The 19708-nt window shown below is 42.7% G+C and overlaps 1 protein-coding gene across 4 annotated transcripts in view; it reads right to left on the reverse strand.

Moving 5' to 3' along the window:
• LOC125766571 (muscle-specific protein 300 kDa) overlaps nt 1-19708 on the reverse strand; it is an 89332-nt gene that overhangs the window by 14217 nt on the left and 55407 nt on the right. For 3 of the 4 annotated variants that reach the window (XM_049432640.1, XM_049432639.1, XM_049432641.1), the window contains 7 exons: nt 17546-18356; nt 17270-17428; nt 16941-17153; nt 16566-16823; nt 1753-14001; nt 282-389; nt 25-186 (listed from right to left, as the gene is read on the reverse strand). In XM_049432640.1, coding sequence (XP_049288597.1) covers nt 25-186; nt 282-389; nt 1753-14001; nt 16566-16823; nt 16941-17153; nt 17270-17428; nt 17546-18356 — 13960 coding nt within the window. The remainder of the gene's footprint in view (nt 1-24; nt 187-281; nt 390-1752; nt 14002-16565; nt 16824-16940; nt 17154-17269; nt 17429-17545; nt 18357-19708) is intronic. The other variant, XM_049432642.1, reaches the window with a different exon arrangement.

Consider the following 19708-nt stretch of genomic DNA (forward strand, 5'->3'; position numbering starts at 1 on the left):
GTTTATACTATTTTCAGAGCCAACCTGAATTTTCTCGAGGCCATTTTCCGCTCGCTGCCGTAATAGGTCTATTCGTTCGTCGATTTGTTCAACCGCTGCCCGCACATGGCTGTCTGCGTTTGCCGGCAGGGATTTCGCGATGGCGTAATTCTGTTGCTTGTACTCAGCTAAGTTCGTTAAAAGGACCTGTGATTAAAAAGAAGCGCACAACGATATATTAGAAGGTTAAATCAACAATTGTGTTACATCACACTTCTTTTCGCTCATGGAATGCGTCATACCTGAAGACCCTTGATGAGATCGTTCACGTTGTCGTACGGCAAATTGTTCATCTCTAGTTCCGCACTGATCAGCGAGTCCAGAATACTTTCAACACTTTGCGCTAGTGCCTGTAAGATGGAAACGAACGAAATGGTTTAGCACTCGGGGTTTCAAAATGCGCACACTCGGGTTGAAACAAAACCAAAAAAAAAATACAAAACGTCACTAAAAGGCAAACATTGCTTTCGTTTTGCTCATCATTGCATGATTTTTTTTTTTGAACACAAAAACTGCGCCGCGCATGGTTTCAGCTGTATTTTTGCCTTAACGGCGTCAGAAATAACAACCGAAGGTCCTTCCAAAAATAGTCTAACCAAATATCATAACACAACAGAAAAACATTAAACACTCTACATTAGAACTGTAACATAATCGGACCAGATTTCTGTTTTTTTTTTTCATGCACAATCGACTTAAACATGGCTATTGTGTTGAGGACGCTTTGCTTCTGCACATCACCGAACTACGGAAATAATTGACATCCAATAGGAGATGGAAATTTTACACTTTTAAACCACCGCGCGTGCGAGATTCGCCAGAGAAAGGATAAAACAAATTTATAGAGAATGTTACGAATAAAACATTAAAGTTTTTGTGCAATATAACTATTCAGGAAGCAATGATTGGAGACGCTTCTTTCAGCAAACAACTTATAACTGATTCAGTAGTGAAAATGATAAGTGATGCGTGAAAAAGTTCTCAGTCGTTTTCGTGTTGGATTAGGATTGATGTGATTGAGCTACTGATACTGGGTAAAGAGCGGCAGATAGCGCGATACAGTTTAGCCTGGTTGAAAATCTTCTAATCAAAACCATTATTAGGGCCTACACGAAATGGCAACAGCGGGGTGGTTAAAGTGTCTAATTTACATATACTCGTATTGGGACACGGTGATATCGTTTGCGCCAAGTGACTGTATACAAAGGTCACACCCAACAACAATAACACATGTGCGATGAGGGATGAAACTAGCCAATTAGGAGACCGTTTAGACACCGAACCTTAAGATGTCGGTCAATGCAAAACAAAAGTACATTACACATACAAGCTACAAACTACACGTGTTGGGTAACGATCCGATACAACAATAGCTAAAAAGCATCACATTAAATAAAGAAATAGGTACGGTTTTTATGACAAAATTATGAAATTTAGAAAAGTATTTTGCTAATATCGTTCTGATAAACATGACATCACATTTTGTTGAACGAAACGGATTCCGACCGTAATTAAACCGTGCTTACTTCCGAAGGGTTTGCAATAAAATAAAAATTAAATAATAACTGACACAGCTTGAATTAATAATGAAATCAAAAGAAAGCAAACAATTAAAAATGAAAATGAACTTAAGTGCGATCAGCAAAACCAAAACAACATAAAATAAACGTACAGCTAAACACTAACAACTACATCTACGAAGTACAACGTCACCTGTTTACTGTCTGTGCATTCAGCCACATTTTGTTTACTTAATTCTACGCTGTCCGTTGAACCTAGTGAAGGATCGAAGGATGAGGGAGAACCAGGACTGACTGGGATGGGAAGAATACTTGTGGAGTCGGATACAGATAAGGATATGGATGGGACCAAGGATACATCGCTTATATTGGGCAGAGTTTGCTGCAAGGATAACTCTTCGCAAGGGATGTGAGGCATTGGTGTTAGTACATTGTTAGTGGCTGCAGTGGCAGCTGTTACTGTTGCTGTTGGTGGTGTGTTGGCGTCACTAGCAATGGAAACACTGCTAGGAACTTCATGTTCCGCTACATGCTGTTGTTCTTCGCAGATGGCATTTTGAATATTTGCCATCGCATACCGCTCCTCAGCTTGCCGGTAAACCGATCGATCAAGCCAAGATCTATCCTGCCAAATGCAGTAGAGCCCATGCATGGACAATTGTCCATCGGCGTTGCTTGTCGGCTGCTCTATTGCATCACTTTCAACCGATATCTTTTCCAAAGGTTCGTTACGCAGTTGATTGATTTCAACTACCGAATCGTCATTCGTCTTGATAGGTGGCAAAACATACTGCAAATCGCTTGCTTCTGCATCTTTATCCCTTTCTTGCTTTTCTATTGTATCATCTTTATCGGACACCTGACTCACCAAGGCTTCATTAGCAAACTGGTCATGTGCATTTGGCAAAACTATTTTTTCGTCGACGAAAACATCCATATTTTCTGCAGACTCATAAGCACTTGGCTGCGGATTAAACGAAAACTCAGCTTGCACGATTTCAGCAACTTCTGTTTCACGAGAACTTGGTACCTCCGTGATGGAAATTTCTTGAACAACTGTGTAATCCTCCCGAACGACCGTTTCGGTGTCATAATCTGTGATTTGAGCTTTCAGGGCACTATGTTTGTCTATTTCTGACTTTTGAGCAACTACATCCGCATACAGAAGACCAGAGATAGGAGTATGAGACGCTACCTCTGCGTCTAATAAAATTGGATTGCCCTCCAGTTTAGACTCATCCTGAACGGCGGATTTTATACCAACTTCCTTTGCATTAGACTTTTTCTTGGATTTCTTTTGTTTCTTAGAAACACTCTTTTCAATCTCCTTTGGTACAGTCGACACCGCATCAGAACTGTTATCTTGTGTCTGATCGTCGGATGCAGCTATCTCTGGAGCTTTCGCCAAGGACTCTAAACCAATTTTCGTTACTTCTTCAACTTCCGTCATGTCTATCACTTCAAAACCATCATCGTCGTCTTCATGTGCCAGCTCTATCTTAACAACAGTTTTAGAGAAGGAAACGCGTCTTTCTGGTTGTGGTGAATCATCAGGACTTTCCACCTCCGGCTGCCCTTGTTCTAGCTTTTCAGTTCCAATGCCTGACGTCTCCTTCACCGATTCTGAGAATGGTACATTGTGCAACACTTCTACCATAGGATCAAACTTTACTCGTTTATCATCTTCCTCGTCTGCCGGGTTTGGACTACCAACCAACTCAACTACTTCTATTTTCATCGTGTTTGGCTCAGGGACAGTAGTACCTTCTAGTTCAGGCGAAATGCATATATCTCTCTCTGTTTCCTTGCTTGATTCTGAGAATGGTACTGTGGGAAGGATTTCAACTTGATGATCAAACTTTACTCTTTTCTCACTATTGTCCTCTCCTCTCTCAGTATCAAACGTTACTTCCTGTTCTTCAAATTCCTTTTCAACGCTTTCTGTTGTATTATTCAATTGCTCTAATTCCTTAACTGATTCTGAAAGTGGCACTGGTGGTAATACCAATGTTTCCTCCACAAACTTTACATGCTTATGAGCATCATCCACATGTACCGTAGGAGGAATTTCCTTCTCCACCATCGGAGATGACTTGTGTGCATGATGCTCCAGAAGGTGTTCAATTTCCTTAGGTGATTCTGACAAAGGAACCTCCTTTAGAATTTCGACTTCTACAGAGAACTTTACATGTTTCTCGTGATCTGAAGCAGATGGCGTTGAATCATCCACATTAAGCTCGACACGCTCCACATCCTCATGCAAATGTTCATGGAGATGAGCAATTTCTTTAGGAGATTCAGAAAGTGGTACTGTTACAATGGGTTTTACAGAAGTTAAATTGGCAGTTTCAAGATCAGCTGACTCGTCGCTAGATCCATGTTTCAAGGGCCTTTTCTTTTGTTTTTTCTTAGATTTTTTCACTGTTGAACTGTCATCTCGTTGCGTCGTTGCGTCCTCTTTCGAAGACACATTTATCGAATCTGATTCGGTATCAACATTCTCGACAACCGGAACACTCTGCATGCTTTCATCGGGTTGATTTTCAGTTAGTTTGACTGTTTTATCCTTTTCGAAATCAAGATAAGCAGTATCACTGGCACTCACAGAAACCGTACTTGATATACACAGTTTTTCTTGTGATGTATCCTCCGAAGCTGTTGAAACCGTGAAAGAAACATCCGGCTGTATATCAACTGCTGATAGAGCGGTAACTTTTTCTACCTCTGGAGATAAATTCTCCACTTGCTGTGATTTGAAGTGTTTATTCTTTTTGTTAGCTGTTTTGGCTTCTTTTTGAACCAGTTTAGTATTTTCTATACCTTCTTCAACCGTAGTCAACTCAGGTGTTTTTGAGGGTAATTCAAAATCTGGAACTGAATATACAACTCCGGTTACAACTTCCTGGGAAGATGTGCTTAACTCATGTTGTGTATCAGCTTGAACTGAAGATGAAAATGCGTTCGCTTCGCTTTCTTGTTTTAAATTTTGAGCCACAACATCAGCGTAAAGAGGACCAGTTTGCCAGATTGATGTTTCCGTAGTAGACGTAGACGTGTCAATCTCAGGTTCATGAAACTCTGAAGATTGGAACACATCTTCCGTTGGGCCCCTAACTTGCTCTGCAACCCGTTTCTTTTGCTTTTTCTTCTGTTTCGTTTCGCGTTTCGCTGAAACTTTCTGATTGTCCTGCTCTATTTCTTGTGTTTCCTGCACAGGTTGATTTGTTGATTCAACCATCTCCATTGGCTCAGTCTTGCTTACTAATTCTTCTGGTAGATTAACGGAAGCAGTGCTAGCAATGCTGTTGTCTACTATATCATCGTCAATCATATCTGCCCAGGATGTGCTTGATTTTACCATGCGTTCATAGTTCTTGTTGCTATCAATGAAGGATTGAAGGTCAGTTTCGTTACTGAGTTCAACTTCAACAAAACTCTCGTTACGAGACATTGCCTTGTCTGTTAAATCTACACCCTGTGATACAAGTTTCAATTCGTCTCCAGTTGGCACGACAGAAGACTGAAGTTTCATCGTTTGCAATTCCAAAAGTCTTCTACGTTCAGCTTCCTTACCGGCAACTACCTCGGCGTACGTTTTCTTGCCTTTCATTTGTTCCCAAACATTTGGAACTGGTGTCTCTGGTTCAGTCTTTGGTTTTGCATCAACCGAGTCTCTAACATTAGCTACAATACCTTCCTTAGAGGCTCCAGCATCGTGCGTCAACTGTTTGGACTTTTTCGCTTGCTTTTTCTCCTTTTTACGTTTTTCTTTTCGTTCAGTTGCGTGTTGTTCTTCAGTGGTCTTTTGAGGTATGTTTACTTGAACAAGCAACTTTCCTTCTACCACAATTTCTCCTGCATTTTGGTCTGGCGCAATGGTTGTATCAATAACACCTTCGTTAGACTCAATGCTGGAAACCATCAGCTCTATATCTTCAGCTGCCACATTCTTCTCCAGGGGTAAACTAATGAAGGAAATTTCTGGTTTGCTAATCACCGAAGCCATGCTTGAATCAAATGCACTTGATTTTGATAGATCCACACTGCTTATAGATTCGTCACCTACATCTTCATGCATAACAGATTCTTTAGTTTCTGCAACAGACAACTCTATTACAAACTGTTGTACATTCTCAGACTGCAATGATGATTCTATTTGCTCGACAACTTCAACGGTAGTAACTGCCGAAGTAGCTTCCTGTTCCAGAGTATTCTTTTCATGTGCTAGTTTGTTCAACGGTTCTTGCTTTTCCTCATATGTACAAGATACATCTTCCAAAGGTGAGTCATCCACTATCGCTTTTTCCACAGTAGTAGACACAACTGACCCTAACTCTGCTGCTTTAGACATAACCGAAAGCTTCAAGAGTTCTTCACTGTCCGCACAAGACACATCATCCAATGATGTTTCACATACTACCATTTCTTCTACAGCAGTTTCAAACACAATTGGCTCCAACGCATCTATCTTTGACATAGTTGATAGTCTCAACAGTTCCTGTTCTTCACTATCTGGACCAATGGCATCGTGTACTGGTTTGTCATATAATATCACTGCTTCCGCAGCACTTTCAGGCGTAACTTGTTCCAAGGCCTCTGCTCTTGACATAGCCGAGAGTTTCAAAAGCTCCTGTTCTTCACTGTCAGCACAAGGGACTTCGTTCAATGGTGTGTCACATACTAGCATTTCTTCTACAGTACTCTCAAGCATAACTGGCTCAAAAATTTCTGCTCGCGATATCACCGAAAGCTTCAAAAGCTCCTGTTCTTCACTGTCAATACATGGAACTTGGTCCTTTGGTTTATCCAAAACTATCACTTCTTCAACGGTAGTCTCAGGCACAACTGGTTCCAAAATTTCTCTTTTTGAAATTGCATTGAGCTTTAAAAGCTCTTTTTCTTCACTGTCTAAACAAGGAACTTTTTCCAGTACTGTGTCGCGTATTGCTACTTCTTCTATAGTAGTCTCAGAGGTAACTTGTTCCAAGGCTTCTGCCCGTATTGTAGTCGAGAGTTTCAAAAGCTCTTGTTGTTCACGGTTATCACATGAAACATCGTTCAACGATGTTTCACATACTACCATTTCTTCCACAGTAACCTCATGTAAAACTTTCTCCAAAATCTCCGTCTTTGATAAAGCTGAGAGCTTCAAAAGCTCTTGTTCTTCGCTATCTGGCACAGACACTTCATTTGATGATGTGTTTGATGACGGTTCTTCCATATTAGTCTCATGCAAAACTGGCATTGTTGTGTCTGCCTTTGACATAGCTGAGAGCTTTAAAAGCTCTTGTTCTTCGCTATCAGGACAAGAAACCTCATCTAATGGCGTGTCGTATATTAGCACTTTTTCCGTAGTAGTCTCAGGCATAACTGATTCCAAGGCTCCTGTTCTTGACATAGCAGAGAGTTTCAAAAGCTCCTGTTCTTCACTGTCAGGACAAGGAGCAATGCTCAACGGTTCAGAAACAATTGGGTCCAAAATTTGTGCGTTTTGTATTGCGGCGAGCTTCAAAAGTTCTTGTTCCTCACTATCTGGACCAGAAACATCGTCCAATGGTTTGTCGCACACTACTACTTCTTCTACAACAATCTCAGACACAAGATGTTCCAAAGTTTCTGCCTTTGATATAGCTGAAAGCTTCATAAGCTCTTGTTCTTCAGTGCATGGACAAGGAACTTTGTTCAACGGTTCGTCGTATATTACATCTTCTTCTACAAAATTGTCACACACAACTGGTTCAAAAGTGTCTGTCTTAGACATTACTGAGAGATTCAAAAGTTCCCGCTCTTCAGCATCATGTATTGAAAGTTTATCAATTTCATCCGAAATACTGGAACCGATTAAATCAGGATCCTCTATCTCTTGTTTGGTTGTATCAATTTGTCGTAGTAAAGCATATTTCTTCTCTGCATCACGTAGTGAGAGTGTGTCATGACAATTAATCGATGCGTAATGCAAAGCATGTTTCAAATCTTCTTCCCTAGATCTCTGCAAGTTCTCTTGCCCTAAAGAATCGGTCATATTTTCCGAAATTTCTGGACCTACTGCTTCTATGCACTGTTCTTCGCTTCCTTGAATTATATGAGTAATTGAAACCTCATTGGCAATGAGCAGTTCAGAGGGAAGATTTTTCTGTGGTTCGCTTAAATTGTTATCCAATGAAGATAACAATTCATTGCTTCCATGAGCCGGTTCATCTAAATCGGTTACACATTCACGAGTCGGCTCAGAATCCTTTGCAACTTCCAGAGTTTTTAACTTCTCATAAGTGTTTTCTGCTTCTCTTAACTGCCAACCAATGACGAAAGATTGTCCCAAGCTCTTCAATACTTCGAGTTGACTCGTTAATGTGCTTTCTTGTTCCGCATTTTTATCCAAAACTTTCTGTTCAGTACCCTGTGTTTCCTCTGGTTTATCGGAAGTTAGCGTTGATTGACTCAAGTTTTCACCTAACTTTTTACTATTGCCCTCTCTAGCATCTAATTTCTGATAGCTATTTTCGGCATCACGTAGCTGCCACATACTCAAGTAAGATTGCTGTAAGGTGCGATAGATTTCGGCCAGCTCCCTATCACTTTTGTTGCTTGACATAGAAATACCCATCGAAACCGGTTTTACGTTCGAATCCTCAATCATATTTTCCTCTGCGTCATTAGTTGGGAAGGATTCCTTCACAAGGGAAGTGTCATGTACAAGTTTATCATCCTGTTTCTTATCATGCGAATGCACTGTAAAATTCTGAATGTAATGTCGCTCAGTATCATGATACTGCCAATAATCCTGGCCGTTAGACGATTCCGTATCAATCGGACTACCTAGTACAGGTTCGATTGTATTGCTTGTTACACCCGGCGATGAAGTTTGTTTTGCCACCTCAAAAGACGCGTCTTGTTGGAAAGATTCTTTGCACATCTCTCGCACTATCCGTTCCTCGTCACCTTCACTTTCTTCCGATACGATCATTGTCTTTGTTTCGATCACTTCCTCTCCCATACTACGATCTGCCTCTGATATCACTGAACTGTCTAATAGTGATTGCTTTGGTTCCATAACACTTTCTTCGGGATCAGTTTCACTTATAATCGTTTCATCTACAGTGCCCATTACGTCTTCATCTTTTTCAATCACGATCCGCTCCACCATCACTTCATCTCCCATACTTCGATCCGCTTCTGAATAGGACACCGATACGTTCAACGTGGGTTCATCCCGAGTAACGACCGTTTTTACACTCTGTTCAACAACCGTGGGACTTGTGTAGATTTCATTTATTTCCTCCTGCTCGTCCGATTGCATATAGGTGATCGTTGTCGTACGATACATCACAGAAGTTGTAGTTGTTGTGTACACCTCCTGACTAGAAGAGCGCTGCTCAGCAAAAGTGACCGTATCCGAAACCATATCCGATTCTTTTGACTCCGTAGCCACCACCATTCCCGACGCCATATCAGTACCCTCCGGTAATGAAGCTTCTTTCTCCAACACATCTACCGACTGTGTTTCATACACGATGGAAGGAGAAATGTCCAACATCGAAACCTCTGTTGCTACCTGTCCAACCTGAATATCTTCATGCACCAGTTCTTCATCCACTCCAACAAATTCTTCCTTTGGTGTCTCTTGCACGATCGGTTCCAGCGGCACAACGTCTGGTCTTTCTTCAGGTTCCAGCACTTTCTCCACCTTTGCCGCAATGATTTTTGGTAGTTGCATTTTTATATGTGAAACCGGTTGCAGTAAAACTTCCTCGTGTGTTATCATTGAGATCTTTTGGCGGTTATCGCGCCACTTTGAGTTAATCACAATTCTTTGCACGGGATCATTGTTTTCTTTGCCGGAGTCAACATCCATGTTAGCTTGTTTGCTAGAATCCTTGGATTCCGTTGTGTTGATCTTGCTGGTTGCGGTGCTGGAAACAGTAGATTCGATTTCTTTCGTAGATTTTTCATTACTGTCACCTTTCCCCATAAGATCCGCATCTGATGGAATGCTTTCCAGCTGTGGCTTAAATTTGGCTTCTTTAGCACGACTTCCTTTGCCATCAATACGGTCTGTTTCATTGGATCGTTTCACCGGAGATTGATGCATAAAATCGTAGTCCTCAAACACCAAATTACTTCGGAACTCTTGAACAACCTTCATCGGACTTTCGGGCATATTTACAACGAATGTTTCTTCCGTAGATAGTTGGCTTGCTTCACCAGCATTTGCTTCAGAATCGTTAGCACTGGTAAGTGATTTTTGCCGATCGAAATTAATCCCCACAATTATTGTTTCAATCTGCTCCTTTGTAATGGAGCTCATTCCCGGTGACGTTTGATCACGTGCTCTCGGATCCGTAGGGGCAGGTTGATTTTGTGCTGCTTCTTCTGCTTCAAACACTTTCCGTTCCGCTTCGAGGAATGCGGCCATATTTGCGGCATCGGATTTTTTGATTTTCTTAAATTTATCTTTTTGCTTTTTCTTTGGACTCTTTCCGGTTGCAAGGTTCACAGTTTCAGTAAGTGTTGTGCTGGGAGTAGTTGAAACAGATTCAACACCAGTATCAGTTACCATTGCTTGATTTGAGCTACGATCTTCGGCCGACGGTGCTAATGGAATTTCAGCGACAGGTGAAGAGATTAAAGTCGTTACGTTAAGTTTTTTGCCTTGGAGCGTCATTTTTTCTGCATTGCAAACCACACGATCTTGTGAACTGGGTTCGGTTTCTTCGCTAACATTTGCCAAAAATGACTTTTCTCTTGCACTCATGAGGGCTTCTTCCTCGGCTGAAATAGATACTTCTTTCGTTTCTGGTTTTACATTCGAGTCGCCTGTTTTGTTTGGATCGTCCGTTTCTTGTGTTGCGATCATTGAAACATTTTCTTCTGTTGAATGTGCAAAACTGATATCATCTGCTTTTGATGTTTCTAGAATTTGTTTGGGCTCTGATGCACTCATCTCAGCCAAAAATGATTCTTCTCTTGCAGTCATGAGTGCTTCTTCTTCTGCGGAAGGTTTTAATGAATCAAGATCAGTATTTGTTGCAATTTCTAAATCAACATGAGAAGATAAACCACTCATCTCAACCAGGAAGGCTTCTTCTCTTGCATTCATCGCAGCTATTTCCTCAATCGAAGGTCCAACAGAAACCGACATGTTCTTGAAATTAGTGCCTGTATTCATTTCTAGATTGGACGTTGGTACACTCATCTCAGCTAGGAATGCCTCTTCTCTAGCGTTCATGATTGCTAGATCCTCTGCTGAAGGTGTCATTGAAACAGGATCTGGGTTTGTTTCTAATTTAACTTCTAAGTCACAAGCTGTTGGTGGTTCTTCTGTGTTTATTACAGCTATTTCTTTTGACGAAGCACTGAACTCAAGATTTGAAATTGTTCCACTCATTTCTGCCAAAAAGGACTCTTCTCTTGCGGTCATAAGAGCGATTTCCTCCGAAGAAAGATCGATTCGAGTCGAAGGTTCCTTCACTTGAGATTGTGCTTGCTTTTCTATTGGAGTACTTTTCTCGGCCAAAAACGATTCCTCTCTTGCGTTCATGAGTTCGATTTCTTCCGACGAAGGAACAATTTCAGCTGAAGGTTCTTCCACTTGAGATACATAATCTATTTCTTGCTTAACGACCGGTGTACTCATCTCAGCAAGGAATGCTTCTTCTCTAGCGTTCATAAGGGCTATTTCTTCCGATGAGAGTTTACTTTGTATTGGCAGATCTTTTACATCAGATGCAATATCCATTTTGAAATTACAAACAGAACCATTTATATCAGACAACAACGCTTCTTCTTTTGCATTTAAAACGACATTTTCCTCTGCTGAAGGAACACTACTAACTGGTCCACTGATGTCCGCCAAAAATGATTCTTCCCGTGCACTCATGAGAGCCAACTCTTCTGCTGAAGGTGTAACTTGTGCAACAAACACATCCGATGTACACTCAACGATGGGTTTAGTATCAGAAACTTGATCATTAGTCTCGATCATTGTTTCTGTAAGCATGGATCTGACAAATTCCGTTCTTTTTTGCTCAATGACCTGACGACTGCTAGCAGAATCATCTGGCTGATCATCGGTTGTCTTATTTGTCTTCTTCGATTGCTTCTTTTTGCCTTTTTTCTTTGTTGGTGGACACCAGATTTCACTTTCTTTAGCGATATTCTCTGCAATTGGTTTGATATCTTCCTTGTTTGACTCATTTGATTCGTGAATCTCAGTTGATGGAACCATGTTCTCTGTATGTGGCTCTTCGACATGGGTTTGTTCAATGTGTAACGATGTAGTGTATGTTTTCGGACTAGTTTCTTTTGCATTCGATTTATGTTCAACTTTGATCTCTTCATGCACAGTTTCAGTTACTGTCGAAAACGACACCTCCGAACGATGATAGCTCACTGTTTCGGTTTGTTGTACAGTCTCTTCCATTTCACTTCTATCAATAGTTACACATGGTTGGGAAATTTGCACGATTTCCTCTGTAAACATGATGGGATCTTGTACCAAATCAGTGCTTTTCATTTCAGATGCATCAACGATCTTCTCCATCAAACTTCCAGCATTAAGCTGATGTTCTATTTGTTTGCTGTACGCTTCCAGAGGTGTCTTATCATCGCCCTTCAACTCAATTGACGTTACTGTCAAAGGTTCTTGCAACGGGCGCAGATCTACTACGGATACATTTTTCTCCTTTGGTGAAACGATCTCCACTGTCGATATGTTTTCCCCTTGTTCGTGTAGCTGTACCATCACCGGTTCACTCATGCTAATATCCAGCAACTTATTAGTGGTGGTGGTTTTATTACGCTTTTTGGCACTTTTACGAATTTGCTGACGTCGCTGACCCGTTTCCTGATCCTGGAGCTGGATCTGCGTAACGTAATGTTCTTTCGGTTGTTCCACCTGTTTCAACTCCGTAAACGCCTGTACCGGTTCGTTCACATTAATCGTTATTTTCGTCTCTGCACTGGCAACCACTTCGGGCTGATCGGTTAGATTCACTATGGACACTGTTTTCATCGGACTAGTCGATTGTCTGGCGGGCGTTTCGGATTTATTCACATTGATCTCTGTCACAAACACTTGCTGCTCCTTCGCGTTAGGTTTCATTTTCGGTTCTTGCGGCACTGGTAACAGTTTGTCATCCTTGCTTTGTATCTGCTTAATTTTGCTCTTCTTCGCCTTTCTGTAGTTGATGTTTTCGGTCGAATCACTCTGTTCGGATGGTATATAATCGGATGCGTTCACGAGGGTTGCCGTAGCACGTACACTCTTACGATCGGTCACACTTTGCTGAGCAGGCTGTTTCTTCGTCATCTTTTCGCCTGCACCAGTTCCTTGCGATTGAGTTGACGATGCATTGCTTTTTACAGAAGCCGATCTTGATTGCACTTTTGCAGGGCGTACCGTTTGCTGCCCTTGACTAGTTGGTGTCATTTGTTGATAATCACTATGTACAATATTTACACGCGATACGGTTTCCGGCATTGGACGATTTCTTGAGCTCGATCGGGAACGGTTTGTGTAGGATTGAGGTAAACCAAGGCGTACAGGTGCACCGACCTGCTGCTTTCCTGCAGCACTGTGCTGCTGGTAGCTGCTTTCACTCCAGGAAGGCTGTAGAAATTCTTGCTGTTGTTGCTGCTGTTGCATGCGGTATTGATTAGATGCGGCAATTTCTTTCAACACTTCTGCGTAGGTCTTATTTCCAAAAGACCATACCGACGCGGGTCCAGCGGACCCGGCACTAGATACTTCCAGCTGCGTTAGTTCCGGTCCTTTCGCAGATGTCATAACTACCACTGGTTGGGTTGAGGTAGCACCAACAATAGTAGTTACGTTAATGATGTTCGAGGTCACGGAATCGACTGTATCAGCTGGACGGATCGGTAGTTTGGGAGATGTTAAAGGTGGTCTACGGGATCTACGTTGTTCCTTTGGAGGCTCTCGTGTAAACGGTTCATCGAGAGCCTGCTTATTTGCCTCCGTAAGTTGGACAACAGTACGAGCTGCTTGGTACTGATCATTATTGCTAGGTTCTCCAGACGTTGGCATTGTAGATGTCATTGAAACAACTGGGTCCGAAACATTTCGAGCATTGTGCTGTACCGGACTCGTGATCGAGATGTTTGTCACATTATGTTGCCCGGCGTGTCTTTCAATCAAATGAAGCGGTGGATCGTGACCTCGTTGACGTTGACGACGAAGACCGGCAACGATTTCCGCATACGTCAGATCGTCACCATCACCAGTTCTACTCCAGGCAGACGGCACTGGAGTTGATGCGGTTACAACCACCACACTTCTGCCGGCCTGTGATCGTGCTATCGGGACTTCCGGTACCGAACGGGTGTCGGTATGGCGCTTTGCATCCCGTACTTCCGTCGTCGATGGTGCGCTTGCTTCCTGATCGTAACACTCTATGTTCCAATCATACGGCATCGAACGGTCCTGAGTGATGGAATTTGCATTTTATTTTTCGAGGAATTGTATGTTTGAGGAGGGGCACGAATGTTTTTTTTATATATTTTTGGCAGATGATGAGAGGCTTGACTTGACGTTTGTTTATATGAGTTCAGAGAACAAAGATAGGTCAAAGAGAGCGTGGGCGAGTAATAGAAAGATAGGGAGGAGGTAGCTTCGAAACGAATTCCATATTCCCGAAAGTTTTAAACGAGAGACTATTGCAAGGTTAACATATCCTTAAACAAAGCAAAGCTGGTGGATAAGAGAAGAAGACAATCATGGTCTTATGTTCTTTCACAGTTTGTACTGAGCGCTGAGTAATTGAGGAGATGGTGTGCTTGCGATTACAAACAACTTTATTTTCGCTTGGCACGCACGCAAACAAATTCAAACAGTTATCTATGATAAATACATATATTTGACAGATCTGTCATTCCACCGATCATCCGCAGCAAGGGATCAAGATCGGTGGTTTCTTAAACATTTCTAACGAGCGCTCAACAGCAACTCGACAAGGGCAGCATTGTGTCGAAATTCCTTCGGCAAATAGTGCCGAACCAAGTGTGTGCACATGCTCCTTCTTCTTGGTTCAGGTCAGGCTCATTCTACTGAGTTTATCCACCTTCCCGCAAATCGAATTTATCGCACGTGCTACGGGTCTGGAGCACCCCGACGTAGCAAAAGCTTAATCTTATCGTTCAGCTGATTCATCTGAGATTGCAGTCCTCGAATTCTTTCGCGACATTCCTGGGACATTCATTGTACGATTTATATTGTATCGTGTAGTTTTCATACAATTCAAGCGTTAGCCCAAGCCAGATGTGAATATGTGTTGATTTTTTTTAAATATATGAGCATGATATCAACAATGTCGTGGAAGTATGAAGCGTGTGGATTATTACAACAGTACATTATATGATCAAGCGGGTAAATGTACACAACAATGAGTACCATTTGAAGAGTGCAGATTCGTCGATGCAATGTTTTTGGGAAGAATGTTTATTAGTAAGAGCCGAGAGATGGTTAGTAGATACAAAATGGTGGATTGAGAGGTTCGGTACAGTGGTATATGGTGTATGTTGTGTGTTTACCAAGGTTCGGGGAGAAAAGAGTTTAAGATGAAGGGAAATAAAAAAAAAGATAAGAAAACCAATGAAAACAAAACCATCTTGAATGTTTGCTCGTACGTTCGGCAACCGGAAAACAATAAAACCCTGGGCCACGCGCACCAAAGCATCCCCCCCTTGGTAACTGTGATTGAATGCATCTCACCAGACACTTGACACCATGGATTGGATCCACTTTCCGGCAGCTCTGTTCACGGCCCCGGTACTATACGTGCTTAATTTTGCATGCAAAATTACATTCCAGAGATCGTTAGCCGAAAACATACGTACAATCACACACAATGGGAAGCATTCGATACCAAACAGAGCAATGGCCGAGCGAGTGACCGGATGGTGGTAAATCCATGATCTCTATACATTCAATCACATTCACGATCCTTTATAGCACATTATGGAAGCTGCCTGGCGAACGAATTTGCACCGCGTGATAAGCGGAAATGAAACTAACGATGGAAGGGTGGAATAAAAAGTGACAGATTGTGTAAGGTGTATGTGTGTAAATGTGGTATTTTCCCGACGTACGTAAAATACTAGAGTAGATCCATTGTACTGGGTGGTATGACGATCTACCATGTGCGCTGGTGTTATAATTATGTGCGTGACAATACAGTGAAGAATATATGTTATTCTATGTAAAGATGTGTATTATGTGGTGTATGTGAGGCTGTGTGTAGTTTTATAACACCCATTCAGACCATTCATGTGATGTTTAGTGTGAATCAGTGTAAAAGAATGTGTCTCCTGTTTTGCAGTGTTTAATTAAACAAATCATATTATTGTTTGTGTGAGATCATAACCATTTTCAAATCATCCCAAATCAAGTGATGTAATCTGCTAGAATTATCTGTATTTTAACATAAAATATGCAAACCCCATCTACGAGTGGTGAAACGTATTCAAGTTCACCATCCACAGATCGTAACATGATCGCAACATAAAAGGGTGGTAAGGGTGTGCATGTGCTCTTGAAATGAAATTTATGACTTTCGTGTCGTGAACGTGATTGAAAAGGAAAGAAAACAAAATAAAAAGACGCACAAGACCCCTTTTAACGCACTTCAGCGCTACCAAAAAAAACCTTGAATGATCTGTTCTACACACTACGGAATATTCTGTAACACTGTCATCGGACTAGTGGTTGTGCGGTTTGTACTATGGTTTGTTTGCCCGCCAAAGTGGGGAGAGAGTAGAAAATCTTCAGAAAATGAAAATAAAGATGACGACTGTGTTTTCGGTGTGATTGTTATGTGTGTGTGTGTGATTGTGAGAAAAAAAAACGGTGAGGAAAGAAATCACTAAGAGGGTAGAAAGATTCAAGGGAGGGAAAGTTTTCAAAATACTCGAATGTTTTGTGGTTTGGCGAGCGAAAATGGTGGTATACAAGAAATGATCTGTCCATGGGGCACACATCAATTCACTTACCTGTTCGTGCTTTTCACTATCGCTCGATTGATGCAATGGTGATAAGATATTCCGGAGCTGCTGTTCCTCGTGCACGATCCGCTGCCGGATCGTTTGCATTTCCGCCTGACAACCTTCGATCTGGGACAGGGCTTGGTCCAGATTTTGTGTCGTCTGGAACACGTCCATGTTCAGCTTGTCCAGGTCGCCCATTACGGCCCGACCGCACTGTACGATGTTCGGATTGTCCGTGTAAATGATGTCCGAATGGAAGTGAACCTGTACCGGAGAACGATAGCAAAAAGAAAAAGTGAGGGAAATATTGAATAAACACCGTTCAATTCTTTCACCAATAGTTCCAACAACGAATGCTTCCGACAAACACGGATATCTCACCTGCAGCTTTTCTAGCGACATGTTGACCTTGATCTTTTGAGCCGAAATATCCGCCAGCATCTGCTCCAAAATTCGGAGCTGATCGCGTAACGGTTTGCTCTTCAGCTCACTCGAATTCAAGGTCTGGTAGGAGTCCTTTATCCATTCCTTTACGCTCTCGATTTTCCGCTCGTACTGTTGCCACTCTTCCGTCGTTTCGTGAAGGAACAGATTCTAATTGAGCGACGTAAAACAAAGGGTAAAGTAACGTTAGGAATTTCATTACATCATGGAAAAAAATCCCCTTTCTTCCACGAAATCACACAACTTCATCGTCCGCACGTTCTTACCCTTTCAAACAACACTGTTTCGATGTCGATTTTCAACGTTTCGGCTTCGTGTAGTTTGCCCTTCAGATAAGCCGTCGAGCAAACTTCGTTAATTTTATCGAACTCGTGATTCATTTCACTCAAATTCTGTGATACATCCGCAAGACTGTTAACTGCGTTCTGTGTAGAAAAATAAATGAAATAGAATGAAAATAGCAAACATTCGCGAGCGAGCGTAACATTGCAACCATTTGCTATCGGCCGTCATTCGTCACGTTTTAGTCGTTCCATACTTACTGAATAATTCTGACAGGCGAGCTGTGCCTCGTGCAGCGTGTTTAGCTGCAGCTTGCGCTCCAACAGGGCGCGTATTTTTATCGACCAGTCCACGACGGATTGATACAGCCGCATAAAGTTGGCCCAGTTGCCCAGGATCTGATCGACCGTTTGGTTCTTCTGCTCGATCAGTGCGATCGTTTTGTCCAGTTCGTACGTTAGCTGATCCATGTTTGCCTTGGTTGCGGTACGATCGCTCGATTCCGTACAGTGGCGCATAATTTCATTACCATTGAAAACTAACTGCTCGTGTGCCATACGCATATCACCGAACTCGTTGATCAGCACGATCAGCTTGCTTTTCAGCTCGCTCGGATCGATGCCATGATTCGAGATGGTTAGCTCCGCGTTCTCGATCCACGTCTTGATGCGATCGTACACGGTGAAATAGTCCGTGCGGATGGTTTTGGCCTTCTTGTACGCACCCTGATAGTCCTCCATCGTGCTGTTTATGGCCGTTAGCGAGCGATCGAGCAGTTCGAGCCCGTCCTTCAGATCCGTCGGTACGAACTTCTGGACCGGCAGGTACTTTTCGTTGATGCGCCGGCGAAGATCTTCCCGCTGAACGCTACAGTTCTCGGCCGCTTCCCTTACCGCACCTAGTGCCTTTTCCGTCTGATAGAGCCGTTCGTCGAATGGATTAATCTGGGTCAGATCCTTGCGCACCGACTCGATACGTTGGGCTAGCTCACCGATCTGGTCCAGATAGTGCTGTAGCTCGCCGAGAATTTCTCGCAGTTGACGTTCCTTCCTCGTAAGATTGTCCGAAAGTCTGCAATGGAAACAAAGCAAAGCAACAAAACACGAAGATCCCCACCCACAAAAGGAACGCACACCCCCGAGGAGAAAAAAGAACAAGAAAAAATGTGTTACAAAAACAAAATGTCTGTCTGTCACCCGAACCCCGTAGTATTTGATATCTTTTTCAGTGTCTGAATTGCCTTAAAACGAGACACAAAATTTGTCTCTAGACACCGATCGTGTCTATGATCGCGAGCGCATATAAAATCGCAAACGCGCAAAAATTTCTATTCAACGAGCACAATCCGCCCGCTTGCTCCCTATCCTGCACCACCCCTCCCAAGCTGGGTGCTGCTCGACGACCTTGCCGTGCACGACACGGCCGGTGGATGAAAAAGATATCGAAATCAAGAAATTTAAATTTAACCCAATGACGTCAGAATGTCCGACTCTCGTTTGGGCCTCGTTCTCGGATGGTCTGGCGCTCATGCACGCACGCGGCCGGATGAGCTTGCTGTCGCTGCTGCGTCTGTTTGTGTGCGATGTTGTGTTGGATATGTGTCTGCCCGCGAGCCGTGAACGATGATGCGATTCTACAGCACCGTCTCCACCGTGCTGCCGCACCGTGTGCTTTCCCTGTACGATTCAACTTCAGCACCGGTGGTTGGGACGTTGAAGTCATATACACCCTTGTGAAGCTATCCTCCAAAATATCGCACCACCCGCTCGAACCCGCTGAGGTGTGGCGATGGTTAGAGTTCTGATGGATTTTTTATTATTATTGGCTTGTTGACCTTCCCTTGTACGCTCTCGGGTCTCTCTATCGCTTCAAGACGGTGTGCTAAATGCGCTGCGATGTAATAGTAATAAAATAATCAAGTCGCTGCCTCAAACACTCTCCGAGCCACCGCGTCCGACAAAATACTGCAAACCGTTTGTTTTACCGGCTTTTTTGTTGGTTCTACTCCTTATTCCGTCAAGCCATTGGCAAACGGCCAATACTTCTCCAGTTCCGACTCGTTCCAGTTGCGTATATCCGTAGCGTAAATCGATTCTTTTTGTTTTTACTCTAATCACTCGAAACTTTGTTGCTGCCTTTTCCACACTTTGACACGTTGAATGCACTTTTCAAAAATTGAATTATTTTTAACTATTAATGCACCGTCGTCCAACACTTCACAGCCGTATGCTTCCAACTATTACACGCGAATGGCGAGACGAGCAGTTGCGCTTGCTGTAGAGAACTCGCGGATTCCGCCACTTTAGCGACGAGCTCTCTCATGCTAACCGCTCGCTCTCGCTGTTTCACACGAAACGATGATCCAACGCGCCAGCCAATGGGGTTGGGGTGGTTGCGGTGAGCAATCGCAATAATGCAATTCC

Source organism: Anopheles funestus, chromosome 2RL, assembly GCF_943734845.2.
Source record: "Anopheles funestus chromosome 2RL, idAnoFuneDA-416_04, whole genome shotgun sequence".
NCBI lineage: Eukaryota > Metazoa > Arthropoda > Insecta > Diptera > Culicidae > Anopheles > Anopheles funestus.